Here is a 15,709-nt window from a genome sequence, read left to right on the forward strand (position 1 = left end):
CTCTGCCTCCAGGGTTCAAAATTCTCCTGCCTCAGCCTCCCGAGTAGCTGGTATTACAGGCGCACGCCACCACACCTGGCTAATTTTTGTGTTATTAGTAGAGACGGGGTTTCACCATGTTGGCCAGGCTGGTCTCAAACTCCTGACCTCAGGTGATCCACCCACCTCAGCCTCCCAAAGTGCTAGGATTACAAGTGTAAGCCACCGCACCTGGCCGACAATTTTTAATTGTATAGGAAACTAGCATTTTTGAAGTACTTCTGAATTTAGCACCTAGGTCAAATTATGTTGGATAGGTTTTCATGGAAACTGTTGTATTCTCTTATTTTGCATGGTTTGGCTCTGAATTGCTTATAATTCTGGTACATATTGAGTACAAGGGAAACATTTTAAATATGCATAAGTTAGACTTGCTGCAAACATTGAGATTAGAAGTTGCAAACTGACCATTAGGTCATATCTGCTCCACAGGCATGTCTCACATAGTTTGAGAATTATTTTGAACTAGTTGCTAAAGCTTAAAAATGGAGGAATTTCTCTTGAAAAATGGAATTTTGGATAATAATGGATTATATATATATGTTAGTCATGAACTGTCACTACATAGTAGCTATTATTTTTAGACAGAGTAAGTGCTCTCCAATTTGCCAGAGCTCTTGTCATTCTTTAATGTAATTACAGCTGGCCTACTTCACTCATGTACCTTATGTAGATTCCTCTTTCGTTATTTGTAGGTGTGTATATATATATATATATATATATATATATATATATATATATATATAAAGGCGGATATATAAAGAAATTTCTTAGTTTTTTCATTAATAAATTCAAGACATCCAAAGCTTCTTTGCTTTATTATTTTTCTGGTACATTCATCTCCTTAAAAGGAGACATTAGAAGCAGTAAACATCCCAGAGATAGTAACTTTCTTTTTCAGAACTTTTTCCAACAAATCACTCCATTGGCTGGTGAAAAAGAAGATGACTGAAAAGGTTTATACTTCCTGGAGTTCCACTATCTTGTGCTGTAATTTCTTTAGGTCTTTCTGTACTTTATATTTCTCTAAATCCATCTTTGTTTTCTGTATTTGTTGGAGGGAGCTGAGAGAGTCATGAATTGATTTAAATCCTGTAAGAGGGTAAAAGAATAGGTACACTTAAACAATGCATTAGAGCTTTTTAAAAAAAAGTTGCTAATCGGCAGTCCTGCCATAATTGATTATCATTTAGTTCCAAGGGCATTAAATTCTATTAAGACCAGCCTAAAATTGTACATAATATATTTCTTGTATGTCATGAAGATCCATTCACAATAGTGTTTCAACTTATATCTGGTTATCTGGTTTCATTGTGAAATTTAATTATTTTTCTCCTCCTCTCCCCAAATATATTGCATAATTCTATATTGTGAGAGAAATTTAAAATATTTTATTCTTTCTGAATGCTTTGACAAGAGACTTGTGTGATTTTTTTTTTTTCAGTCTTGTTACCAAATTGAAGGTAAAGATCACAGATGAGATTTTAAAACTTCTCTGAAAGTAGCCTGTCTGAGGGACCTAACAGCGGCACCCTGCTGCCCTCCTCCCTCCTGGCACTTTGTATCTCTCTTACGCAGGTCTAGTCACTCATGACCACAGACCTATCAAACCTCAAGGCCTTAGGGCACAACCCATTTGTTATTCACTGGGGCCTTCCACAGAGTCGTTTCTCAATACATTTTTATTAAAGGCATAAAGCAGCAAACCATTAATTTGAATTTCCCCCTTTCTAGAACTCCTCCTCATTAGTAAAATGAAAGAACTTGCAGATGGTAAATTCTTTTTCGGTTCACCCTGAAGTTTTACTAATGGAATAAGTAAAATTAAACCTCTGATAGTTAAACAGAAAGCAGAGCCTTTAAAAGAAGGGCCAATTAAGTTTGGGACATGATTCCTGGCCAGATAATTCATTATTTTGATATGACGGTGGGAGGGGTGTATTGTGAAGGTTGAATTTCCAGGCAGCAAATTCTACTTATATGCCAGGAACATCTGGCAGACTGAGACCATCATGTCCTCCCAAGGCACCTCCAAGGTATCTCTATACAGGACCAAATTTGGTAGAATTTACACATGAATTTTTCTGAGATCTAGAAGACAAAAGAAAAAAAAATTACTTGGGACTTTCTCTAGTAAAGAAACTCTTCTGAGTCCTGGTAATTCCCTCAGAATTATGACTCAAGGCAGATGGCTGCTCCACAGCACCTATCCCATGTGCTTCCCTTTGAGAAATTAGATGAGCCTTTCAAATTAATCCTCTTTGATGTTAGCTCAGCTTGACACTGCTGCCATTAGCTTCTTTAAAAGAAAAGCAGTCATTATACTGGACTCTGCTAATTCATCCCTCTTTCTCACTTCTAAAGGTCAGGTCTCCAGTCTGACATCTGTCCAAGCTCATTACTTGTAGTTCAATGAGAAGGGCATTTGATTTAGGCTCTTAATTTCATAACATACCCACAAGTCACGTCTTGGGTATGTCCAAGGATTTTCCAAGTCTGACAATTCCATGAATTAGTAAAAATTCCATGATCTTAGTAAAAAAAAAAAAAAAAAAAAAAAAAACTCACACCAATGGCAGGCCTGTGACATTGCCAAGTGTAATTGTAGAAAGTTAATTTATTTCTATGCCTTCCAGTATAATACTCATATTCTATAGGATATTTTAAAAAGTGGATTAAATACATAACGATGTCACTAATGACAAGATTGATCCCTGGCCATTAGCTCAAAGTGGGAGACTGAGGGATTGAACAGGAAAGGACAGATATTCTTTACTTAATAAAAGGTATCTGCTCACCTGATTGATATTCATTCTGCATTGTCTCTAATTCACCCCAGATCTGCTTTTCCATTTGTTCCATCTTTTTGGACAATTTATTTTCTGTATGCTTTACTTTACTTAGTTGTGTTTCCTGTTTCTGTGTGTTAATGAAATTCTCTACTTTGCTTGAAAGCTGCAGCAGTTTTTCTTCCATTTTATTTTCAGACTTTTCCTGTAAAAGAGATTATGGGATAAAACTTCAGAAACGTACATGGATTTATCTTTCAGCTTAGAGAAAATATTTTTAACATTCATTTTTCTATGTTAAGCATGAAAATTGAAACCAAGTTCCTTTGTATCTAAAACTGTGTTCATAAGTATAAGAGTTAATCCCTTTGGCCCTGTTCCTTTGTAGTTTCTGGAATTCAACATGTTATGGGATAAAAGAAAAGGTCTGTAGCGTGGCCCAAATGCCTTGAGAATTTGGCGTTTAAGTCTAATATTCAAAAACATTTTAGATACTGCTTTTCCTGAGTTTCTTGGACATATTCCTTCAAATTTCATACCTCCATGTGGACAGACTTCAGCTAGAATAGTGACTCGCCATTCCAGTCGTTTATTAAAATCACCTGGACCATACCCCAGCCCCAGGAATTCTGATTTAATTGGTCTGTGATGGAGCTGAAGCACTGATAGGATTTAAGCACTCTCCAGGTGATTCTAATGTGCAACCAAGGTAGGGACTGCAGAGGCAGCCTTAGGAGAATCAGCCGCTTTTCTCCTCACTTCTCTACAGGGAATCTGGGAGCAGGAACTGGGCATGGCAGGTATGACCCCTTTGGTTCTCCTCTCTTTGGCCCCATTTGCCTCAGGAATAAGAGTTGGTGGATTCCAGTCTCTGTGTTCCTTACGGTGGGAGGTTTCTGCCTGCACAATGACCCTACGGTTACCTAATGCTGCCTATAACTGGTAAAGGAATCTGCCTAATTCAGGAGTGAAGGGCTAGCAGCCCCACTTGGCAGCTGTGATCTTACCACACATACTTCGATAGCCTTTCCAGTGATAAAGCTTTGTGTTTATCTCCAACTCTTGGACTCCTTTGTAACTCTATCAGCTGTTTACAAACTCAGGTTGGAGCTGGGGACATTATTTCCTGAGCTGCCTCTGCCTAAAGTCTCTCTACCTAAGTTCTCAAAACATCTTACTTTAGTCACCTGCAGGACTGGCAGCCATTGGCCACAGTGATGGCGCTGTGCTGCCCTTCCCATTGGGTAAGATGTGCTGGTTGCAGTGGGAGAGGGGACCCCTGAAATAAGTATATTTCTCATATACCTTGGTAGCCTCGCCCCAAAGCTTGGGGCTGTCTTTACATAGTCTGATCTGAAAAAAGAGTTTTGAAAACCTTTAATCTACTAACAGATCTCCAGAAAAGTCCAATGACTTGTCTGCACATCACCCAGGGAGTGTGCCTTTAACCACTGATTCCCAGGGGTGGCCCCCAGAGAGTCAGACTCCCTGGGTCTGGGGTGGCAATCTATTTTTTTTAAAAAAACCTCTTCAGATTCTTTTGGTACAGGTAGAGCACACTCTGAGAAACACAGGTTTGCAGAGTTGGGGAGTAGCAAACAGGACCAGAAGACAGGCCTCTGGACTCCTATTGTGCTTAAAAAAAAAGTTACTGAAGCAGTGAAGATTACCGTAAATGTTGAAGTACAAATTCCCAGACCTTTACTCACTGCTAACAAGGACCATGCAGGTGTTTACCTCACAAAATAACAGAACTCCTCACCAGTTTCTCCTGTAGCACCTTCAGACATTCATTTATATGGCCCAGGTGGTCTTTTCTATATTTGAGAAATTGGTTTTCTGTCCATTTTTTATTATTCTCGACTTCTTCATACAGATTACTTGAAAGTGAATGAAATCTAAGGGAAAAATGTTTTGTTTCATTTTAACAAGTGAATTTAAACATAAAAAATTAGTATTGAAAAAGTCTGCAGTTTTTTGAGGTGATGAGACTCAGTGTGCCTAGCCAAGTATTCGTGGGGTGATGTGGGAGGTGCCAGAGGCAAGGTAAGTACACTTTGGGTTCCCATCCTGAGCTTGAGTTCAGTCCAGCTACTGTTAACACCCCCTCTACATGCCCTAAAATACATACACACAGTGACAGGAGCACTGCCAGCTAGGAGCTAGCCACAGCCACACTGAAATGTGGTGTTATCCATGCAGAATTCCTCTCATGGCCTCGGGCTCACTGGTTGTGTGTGGAGGAAATACTTTGATAAGTTCCCTTGGGGTGGGGATTATTACTCATGCTAGGAGTTGTCTGTCAAAGGCCAGATAGTAAACATTTCAGGCATCGTGGGCCATATAGTCTCTGTTGCAACCACTCAATGCTCCATTGCAGTGGGAAAGCAGCCACAGATAATATGTAAAGAAATGAGTATGGTTATAGTCTAATCAAACTTTATGTAATATTCACATCACGAAATAGAACTCTTTAATTATTAGAATGCATAGAAACCATTCTTAGCTGTGGGTAAATGTGGCTAAGGGTGATAGTTTGCTGACTCCTGCTAAGTGCCAGTATGTGGCTGGGAGAGGAGCAGGGGCAGAGAGGACCTGCATTGTCTAGCAGAGGAGAGAAAGGTCAGAGGCAGGAGAGTGGAGGGGAAAAGCCCCCAGAGAACCTAGGGAATGCACCAAGGGGGACTTTAGTTTGCCTTTGTCTCAGGCAAAATCTTCCATAAAGTCCCCATTGCTACCAATGAGTCTGTGTGAGTGGATTTTTTTTTTTAGGGGGCGTTTAAAGAGGCCCTGAATTACTCATATGGGGCAAAAGCAGAAGTAATAGAGGTACAGGAAGGTACCTATGGGACCTATCAAGATGATGCACCATAGAAGTATTAAATAACAGAGAATGAGGGATTTTTAAAAATGGAAGTGGATAAAAGGGTTGGAATCATATATTATCAGTTGAGAAGTCACTGTAGAGTGGCCAAGGGTTTGAGGAGAGAGGGGAATCCAATCTGAATTAAATGAGATATGGGACTGGGAAGAGGCAGGATGAGGGATGGGGACTTGTGAGTGGTTTCTGTGTGTGTTTTCTGCATGTGACTTGCTCATGATAAGATGTTGGCTTCAAATTCCCTTTTAGAATAAGTAAAACTGTTAGACTGGCAAGAACAATGTTTGTTATTGAAAATATTCAGACTGTCTTATAATGTATGGTACAGACAGTTAAAGTAATAATTGCTCTGATGTTTTCAGACAAAATTGTATGCATATAATTTAGTTTGTGATGTTTATCATTGGAAATTAATTGATTAAGTCATGCTGGACATACACTCCATGTATATGCCTCTGTTGCTCTTTGGAAAAAGTGTTTGGGCTAATTATTAGAAAATACGAGATCTGTGAAATCATTATTTTTAGGCTAATAGCTTTCAACTGGGGGCAATTACTCCCTCCCACCTTCTTGCCCCGGGAGACGTTTGGTAACATCTGGAGACAATTTTGGTTGTCACAACTGAGAGGTGTTACTGGCATCTAGTGGGTAGACACTAGAGATGCTGCTAAACATCTTACAATGCATAGGAGAGAGCCACAACAAAGAATGATCCAGCCAAACACCAATAGTGCCAACGTTGAGGAAACCTGACTTAGATGATGAAACCAAGGAATGGGAAATGTAAGTTAATTTTCCAATAGTTATATTAGTTACAGTCAAATAGCTAAATTCTGATCTTCGTCCTCTGAATTCTCTCATTATTTTTGACACAGAGTGATATTTTTCACATAGATGTGAGGCATATCTTGATTGACTGTTGAGTACCTCAACACTGAAGAAGGTGGAGTTGGTTTCTATTCGTGTTCTTAGTCTAATCACGACTCCCAATCACCTGTGCTATTGGTTAACAGCTGTTAACCAATTTGTCTGAACTGGATCTCAGACAAATAAGCCCACCCACTGGATATGCAGACTCCCTCATTTTAGCCAATTGTTTTCTCTATCTGGAATACTCTTCCTCAGAATATCCATTGGCTCCTGCCCTAATTTCATTCAGATTTACATTCATACACCACCTTAAAAAATAGAAGTCTTTCTCCTTATTTGAAACTTCTTATTCTCTTACCCTACTTAATTTTTCTCCAAAATTCTCATCACTATCTGACGTACACTAATTTGTGTTCTATCTCCTCCACTAAAACTTAAGCTCCATGAAAGCAAGAATTTTGCACTGTTCATGGCTGAGAACAATGCCTGGAATATAGTAAGTGCTCAATAAATAGTTGGCTAAATGAACATTCTTTCTCATTAAGTATCTTTAATTAGCATTGCTGACAAACAACAAATCATAGATTTGTCAAGCTATTTAGAAATCTAATCTGCTTTGGTTTTCATCTTCCTCTCCCTGTCTCTGATGGAAGTATTAATTAATAGTCATAGTTAAGGGGGCCAGTAAATCCCCAGATAATCAAGAGATAGCTTTACAATTGAGAATCCAGCCTTCAGTGCTCACCTTTACTGTATAACAAATAAATGAGAGCATTTACTCTTTTATCACTAATACAATATTAACATCCCTCTGAAAACCAAGGAAACATTAAGTATGCCCATGTAATATCTCTGGAAGGGCAGATCAGTAATTGAAATTCTGAAATTAAAGCCATAAAGAATGAATTACTACTTATCCTTTTACTACAAGATTTGCTTGCAGTTGGGGATTAATTTTCCTAGTAACACTCAGAAGTTGGACTCTGTTAGTAGTTTATTAAAATTTGAAAGCATTTTTGAAACAGCAATCTCCTTGAAAGATGAAAAGAATAAGTTAAATAAAGGTTTGTATAACTCTTTTTCTTTGCATAAGCTTTTTCCAGACATAATGGACATGATTTGCCATAATAATTACAGAACTTACAGTAAAAATCTCAGCAGTATGAATCTATCTTAGATTACATTCACATTTTAGATCCCAAATCTTCTGTTTCAATAGGTGTAAGAGCATTTCTATTAGATGTATATAGATAGGTGATGAGATAGAGCTTTTTCTTTGCTTTTCCTCAAAACACAAAAGTCAGACATTTAAATTATAGCTAGACACCTCACTAGGATGATGAGGACTATTGGTTGTTTTTATATTTTTAAGTGTTTATGCTGACTTAATCAAATTAAAGTATATACCGAGAACAATTATAAGGGAGAAAGCTACAAAAGAGTGAAGGAAAGCTTAGTGAAGATCTATAGACATAGCAGAGCACAAGGCAGAGAGCTGCAGTGAGGGATTAGTGGTGAAGGCAGCCAGGGTCTGCCTTCCTTGGTCATGGATGACATACAGAAATGAGGATGTAGCTCTATCCTAGGCCAGTTTTGCCAGTACACTTATGTCCCAAAACCAATGTCTTGTGTTAAAAAAAAAATCTATTGAATGAACTTTTCCAAGATTTTGAATTCTTGGAAACTATTACTACTAGCAGGCTCTCAAGAACTTAGATAGGGCTTTGACCAAGTGTGAATGTAAAAAGAATTAGTGGCCTTTCATTTGCTGATCAACAGAAGATATTTTTCATTTTTGTAATCGTATTTGAAAAAGAGCTTAAGACAGACCATATGCTATTATTTCTTTAGAGATTGAGTCTAAGATTCTAAGTTTCACATTAGAAACCAAAAATTATTTCCAAGAAATACTGTTTTTCTACTAACTTTACACCTAGAGGTAGAACTCTCAAACTACTTCCTTCTTAATGTTATGTGATTTCTAATTAGTGACACTAAAAATCAATTCTGCCTCCACTCTGATAGAAAGACTTTTGTTTCTTGGATATTCCAAATTGTTCAAATCCCAATACATTCGCAGCCTGTTTCCCAGCCATCCAAGTCAATGTGGTCTTTCCCTTTTAAAAATTTCTGTGGTAGAATTAGTTTTCAATAGACAGAATTGTGAGATGGAAACATCATGAATTCATCAAAACAATTTGAGCTTTAGAGTCGGACACTTTCTAGCTGTGTGATTTTGGGCAAATTAATCTCCAAGATTTTATATGTCCTAATCTTTAAGATAGGGATAAATAAGACCCACCCTGCAGAGCTGGGTGCATTGAGTATCTTCAGTGCTAGTGGTTGGTAGGCATTCATAAATGACAACTGCTATATTTATTATTTCTGCCTATTGATATATCATCTCATTTAACATTGTCTTAACTTTTACTTTTCCTGTGTTTAGCTTTTCACTTACATTTTTTCTTCCCAACTGTAAGTGGCAAGGATTATGTTTGGATATTCTGAAACACAGTTTACATAATATAGGTGCTCAAAAATCATTCATTCATTCATTGGCTTCTACTTCTGTTTCAATGTGTTGGGTGCTAAAGATACAAAGGTGAATGCAACATATCTCTGTACTGGGTAATTATTAACTTTCTACTGTCGTAGTGTTTTCAAAGTTGGATGATATTATTTGAGTTTTGCATTTGCTTCATTGACCAAACACTTTTTCTTTTCTTATAAATCACTGTCTACTAAACAAGCGTCAGCAGTAAGAGCTATCTAGGGAGTGACTGGTAAGTGCTGCCCCTGCCAAACCCTTGTTAAAAGACAGCTTTGTTTCCTGATGGCCAAGACTCTTGCTGTGTAAGAACTAAGTAGTAGGCTTAGGACATTACTTAGCAGAAGATCAGAGGATGATCCTTCTGAGGAGGCGGCACAGTGGAGGGGTTCAATGCATGCCTTTGCCGGATCTAGTGATCAGTGCCAAAATCTCAGCAATTCACTAGAAAACTGTCAGAAAACATTGTAGCTTTTAAGCTCAATATAAGGTTAGTTGACCATTAAACTTGAATTTGTAAACGTTTCTAAATGGGAAGATTGCCTATTTAGCCTTTTTTTTTTAATTTGCAGACATAGTTTTATTTATATTTATTTATTTATTTATTTATTTATTTATTTATTTATTTATTTATTTAGATACAGAGTCTCACTCTGTCACCAGGCTGGAGGGCAGTGGCACGATCTCTGCTCACTGCAACCTTCACCTTCCGGGTTCAAGCGATTCTCCTGCCTCAGCCTCCCGAGTAGCTGGGACTACAGGCGCCTGCCACCACGCCCGGCTAATTTTTGTATTTTTAGTAGAGGCGGGGTTTCACTATGTTGGCCAGGATGGTCTCCATCTCTTGACCTCATGATCTGCCCGCCTTGGCCTCCCAAAGTGCTGGAATTACAGGGGTGAGCCATCGTGCCCGGCCAGATGCATAGTTTTAATTTTGAAAAATGCGCATGTAAAGTTTGAGGTTCCTCGGCTGCTGTTTCTGGTGCTCGGCCGTCAGGAATGGTGGCTATGGAAGCCGAGGCTCTTTGTATGTTTTAGCCGCTGGTATCATTTTGACAACCTGTCTTGACAGGTTTTAATTGTATCTTGGCAAGTGAGGTGACATGAAAGCCATCGTCTCTGGTTTCAATTTACTAATGAGGATGGTGGTGGAGATGGAATTACCATGGTGTTTTGAAAGCATTTGCTCCTGGATTCCCTGCCAAGACACCTGCGAGTAGGTGTGGCACGGGGAAACTTTTTGAGTATTGCTCTTCTCTTCTCTCCCACATTTTCCATGATTGACATCTGGTAACCACAGAGGTATCCTGAGTGAAGGTGGCCCCGGCCTGCAGCAGCTCTGCTCTTCTTTTTCCCCTCCTTTCCTAAATTTTATTAAAGAAAAAAGCACTAGAACATAGTCACTTTTCTGGGATTCCTCCCCCTAAAATATGACGTTTGATTTCCAAACATGCCAGAAGTGTACATGGTTCCCAGTTGTACTAAATAGGTGAGAAGCTGAAGTCCTAAAGTGTTCATCTTCCAACTTTTCCCAGTCTGTGGTCTGTCCTTGGATCAGTAATAATTGTCTGAACAGCTACTATGGCTTCATTAATTTTTGTCTGTAGCTCTCTGAGCTCTTCTATATGCAGGAATTGCAGAATTTGAGCAGCTTCATTAAGAACCGCATCTCCTGCATCAAAATCAATAATATTTTGTCTAAAGCAATAGGCAAACCCTCTGTTTGATTTGCCTTAGCAACTGCACCCTGTCAGGTGCTCCTGAGCCAAATTCGAATTGCCTTAGGCATTACCAGGTAATCGTCATGACACTGAATCTGAAGCAGGTTAGCCTTCACACCAGCCTTAACATCAAGATTATTTACGTCCAAATTGATCAATGGTTGTGCATTTTTAGTTGCATAGTCAGCAGTTTTTGCATAATCAGATACTAAGTCCTTGTATTTTTCAGCATTATCTCCATATTCAAGTCTAACAGCTAAACAGTCAATAGCTTCTTGTTGATCTTGAATCTTGAAAGGACAGTCAACATCTCTGAGACACTTTTCAAAGAACTTGTGCCAGTCACTGCTGTGGATGTTTCTTAAATTAGCTGTCTTCAATCTTGTAGTGTCTAATTTTCTGGTCTTCAAGCCAAACAAAGGTTAACCTTAACCTTTGTTAAAAGACTTTTGTAGAGAACAGGTCTTGCTCTGTCATCCAGGCTGGCATGCAGTGGTGCAATGATAGCTCACTGTAACCCGAACTCCTGGGTTCAAGCGATCCTGCTTGCCTCAGCCTCATGGGTAGCTGGCACTACAGGTGTGTGCCATGGTGCCTGACTAAACTTAACCTTTGACGTTATTAAAACACTTTTATTTAAAGTTAATCTCTTTATTCAGAGAAAGTTCTTTCTTTAAAAAAAAAGCAAATTCTATACATTATCTACTTTATTTTTAAATTTATATGTACCTCAAAATCCTAACATTAGCCGCAATTTACTTTTTTTTAAAGTAGTGGAACTACTTATTTTTGTTCAAAGTTAACCTTGTTAAAAACTAAATTCAATATACTAGATTGAAACAGAAGTCCTCTGATTAAAAAAAGAAATAACCCTGTCTTACTTTCTCTTTGAGCAAAATATATTTTCAATACATATCTCAGTCAAATGGTTAATATCTCTAATGTGAAAGAATCCTACAAATTGATAAGAAAATGACAGAAATCCCAATACAAAATTTGATAAATAATAATGGGCAATTCACAGAAAATTCAAATGGTAAAAGGGAATGCAAATTAAAACAGATGCTTTTTTCATCCTTTGGCCAGTATTAAAAAGAGAACACATTCATTGTTGGTTAAAATGTAGAGAAAGGTCTTCTCATACATTGCTAGTGGAAGTATAAAACCCTACAACATTTTAAAAAAGAAATTTATAAAATTAAAAAAATATATATATATACTCTTTAACCTAGCAAGCTTGCCTATAGAAATAAAAGTGCCAGTATTTAAGGATATCTAAGGATATACACATAATCCTTTTTTTGTTTTTTGTGGTAGTCCTAAACTAGAACTAATCCATTCAGCAATAAGATAAATGGTTGAATTAATTATGGCACATATATAAGTTAAAAGATTGTACAGCTATAAAAATTTAGAATATTTACTGATCTGGAGAAATATCCAGGATGTACTAGAAAAATCAAATAATTGAGTAATATGTATAGAAATTATTTTTAAAACCCATGCTTCCTCTATACATATAATATATACATATCCTTTCTCTGTTATATGCTTATATTAACAAGGAGGAAATTGAGGATGGCTACATCCCTGGTGTTAATATTGATTACAACAGAAGGCTGAGATGATGACCTCTTTTTTCACTGTTGTTGGTTTTTTTTTTTTTTTTTTACAATTAATGCATATTTTTAATTTTTAAAATTGGAGAAAATTTAAATATAAAAGTCAGTTGGGTAACTAAATGAATTATTAGAATTATTTGCCTGGAGAAAAGCATGGTTTATAGATTCACTGCCACCTACTGTAATACTACTGAAATGTTAAGACTTCATTATTTAAAGTGAGAAAAAGAGTCAAGTTTACATTGTTATGAAAGTGTCCAGATTCAGATTTAACTACTCAGATGACTTTCCATAAGCCAAATTCCCACAACACCAAAGACAGAAAAAATAAGCATCATCAGTAATGCAGCAGTTAGCCCTGGATCTCAAACATTTCCTTTGTCTCTCTTTTCCACTTGTTAATATACCTCATCCCTTTAAGTCAGCCTTCTATTTCAGTTTATAAATCCCATCCCTTCCCTATACAATCAATTCTTAATCTGTATATCTAGAAACAGGTTACTTTTCTACTTTTCCTTTGGACAGTTTTCTTTGTCTTAATTCCAAGCTGAAGGTATTAGATCTAGTATCACACAGCGATTCACTGAACACCCTCATTGTGCTAGAATTTAAGAAAGTAGAAATGCTTTCTTAGAGTATGAAGAACATGAGTATCTTCTGTTTACTCGACAACTACTTCTCCAAGTTTTAGTGAGGACAATTGTTTTACATCAACTTGTAAGACACACATATTTCGCATTTTAACACCTCCAAAATCAAGAAATAGCTTAAAATGATGATATGCTATGGTTTAATTGTTAGCTTCATGTCTTACAGGTACAAAATTATAATGGTGCATGTTATATTCAATGGCACTTAGATTTAATAAAACACAGTAGAGACGGGAAAAATTGGAGAAAGTAGAGTATTATCAGGATACTGGAGTTGATCAAGGCATTAAACCCAAATGGTGTGAGACATAGAGGAAAAAGAATAAGAGCATAAGGGACAGTATGATAGTATCCAAGTAACTAGAATTTCCCTCTGCCTGCACCATGACCCTGGGAAATGATGATCATTTAAAAAAAAAAAAGGGAGATTTGATAATAAGGAAGCCAGTAATTTGAACATTTGTGGAGCCGTCTCCTTTACTGCTTTCTCCATTGAGTGGAGGAAAATTCAGTTTAAGATGGGGTAGAGACCAGTCTTAAAAAGAAATAACGTAGGCCAGGCGCGGTGGCTCACGCCTGTAATCCCAGCACTTTGGGAGGCTGAGGCGGGCGGATCACCTGAGGTCAGGAGTTTGAGACCAGCCTCAACACGGAGAAACCCCGTCTCTACTAAAAATACAAAATTAGCCGGGTGTCGTGGTACATGCCTGTAATCCCAGCTACTCAGGAGGCTGAGGCAGGAGAATGGCGTGAACCCGGAAGGTGGAGCTTGCAGTGAGCAGAGATCACGCCACTGCACTCCAGCCTGGGCAACAGAGCGAGACTCCGTCTCAAAATAATAATAATAATAATAATAATAAAATAATAATAATAATAATGTAAAGGAGTAAATAGAGGATGTTAGGAAGAATCTTAAAGGAAAAGCTTGTGTATCAAAATCGTTTTTAAAAATATTTGATAATCTTGAGGAATGAAATTATTTTCCATAGTGCTTTACATTGAGACATTTTAATATACAATTGATAATAAGTAAAAATTACAGGAAGGGTAAAAATGATTGTGTCAATTCAGTTGAGATATTGTGCAGTCAGTGAATGACAAGATTAATCTTCATAACACTTCTTTTATTATAAATATTGTATAAGTTACTTTAGTGTAGAATATTCTCTGTGTTAGTTCACTGCTTTATTTCTTGGCCAGGTTCAAATTCCTGGGATAGGTTTTTACTTCATGCCAATGCTTTCATTAGGCAAAACTCTTTGTAATGTACTTAACAGAATTAAAAATCTTCTATTCACTTACTTGAATTCCAAAATGTTCATTTCGTGACGATAATCCCCCTGGACCATCTTTAAATTTGAGGTTTGCTCAGAACTGGCAGTTTCTATCTTTCCTAAGAGCTGCATCACCTAGTCAAAGTACAAGAGGGTTTGTGCATATGAACAAAACCACCAGCATTCACATCAATATACTTTATTCCTTTAAGGAGCCGGGAAACAGATTAACATACTTTTTTCCTTTAAGGAGCTGGGAAACAGACTTGAACCTAAAGCATGATCGTACTTGAAAATGCCTTGTGTTCAAATGAGTATTATAGTTACACTATCTTCAAAGAAAGAATAATAGGGAGTGTTCCATTCTGTTGTCTAGAATATTCTTTTTGATCATAGGCCATCTAATGATATAATAAAAACATGCTATTTCCATTAGTTTGTTTATTAGTCTGTTAATTTGATTATATTTCTACTTCTCTATTGTCTCCAGTTACAATACAAGATATGGTATGCTATTACCACCATATCCTCAGCGCACATTAGGTGATCAATGGTAAATGCTCAACAAATACTTATTGAATAAATGTTTAAATGCACAATCAGGCTCTGAGGGAAACACACATGACTGGCCCAAGATTTCCAGAAAGTATTCTGACACGAGCGCAAGTGAATCCCAAATGAAATGACTTAGGGCATTTAAGGATAAGAAAAAAACAAATTCCAGTTTTAGAATTTAAGATTAGAGCAACTTTCAAATTGCCAGAAACATTGAGAAAATTCCTTTATGTAAAAGAACTGGATTAAAAAATAGATGCATAATTGCAACCCATAATCATGCCTAAACTAGTCACTTCTAAGGAGAATGAAACTACATGATTGGCTTTGGTCAAACAGAATTCAGCTCCTAATAAAGATGGTCATATGGAGGAGAGTGGACATTTAATAAAATGAGTTCTTATGAAAGAAAGAGGGGAGTAATGGAAGGATTTGAATAGGTAAGTGTTGGGTGGGCAACCAACAGCACTTGAGTGGCTATTTACAGGAGAAAGATACACTTAAAGCAGACTAAAGATGGAAATGTTTGAAATAAAATAATAGGCAATTTATTATAATAATAAGCAATTATAGGTAAAGGCAAAGGAAAATAAAGCAGCAGAGCAATATTAATGTTAGGTAAAATATCACTTAAAGCAAAACACGTTTAAAATGGGACAAAGATGGTCATCTTTATAGATGAAGAGTAAAACTCATTGTGAAAATAGAAAGCTGTGAATATTTATATATTGAGGAAAAAAGCAATAGCTTTTCAGGATAA

At 37.1% G+C, this 15,709-nt stretch overlaps 1 protein-coding gene and 1 pseudogene across 1 annotated transcript in view; both read right to left on the reverse strand.

The window, feature by feature from the left end:
* Positions 1 to 838: 838 nt before the first annotated feature.
* Positions 839 to 15,709, reverse strand: part of FAM81B (family with sequence similarity 81 member B) — a 57,855-nt gene continuing 42,984 nt past the window's right edge. The window contains 4 exon segments of the mRNA XM_032155911.2: positions 839 to 1,131; positions 2,838 to 3,033; positions 4,591 to 4,726; positions 14,423 to 14,529. Coding sequence (XP_032011802.1) covers positions 998 to 1,131; positions 2,838 to 3,033; positions 4,591 to 4,726; positions 14,423 to 14,529 — 573 coding nt within the window. The 3' untranslated portion in view covers positions 839 to 997.
* LOC116470271 (RNA transcription, translation and transport factor protein-like) lies at positions 10,642 to 13,067 on the reverse strand (annotated as a pseudogene).

The sequence above is a fragment of the Hylobates moloch genome, unplaced genomic scaffold (assembly GCF_009828535.3).
Source record: "Hylobates moloch isolate HMO894 unplaced genomic scaffold, HMol_V3 SCAFFOLD_6, whole genome shotgun sequence".
Lineage (NCBI taxonomy): Eukaryota > Metazoa > Chordata > Mammalia > Primates > Hylobatidae > Hylobates > Hylobates moloch.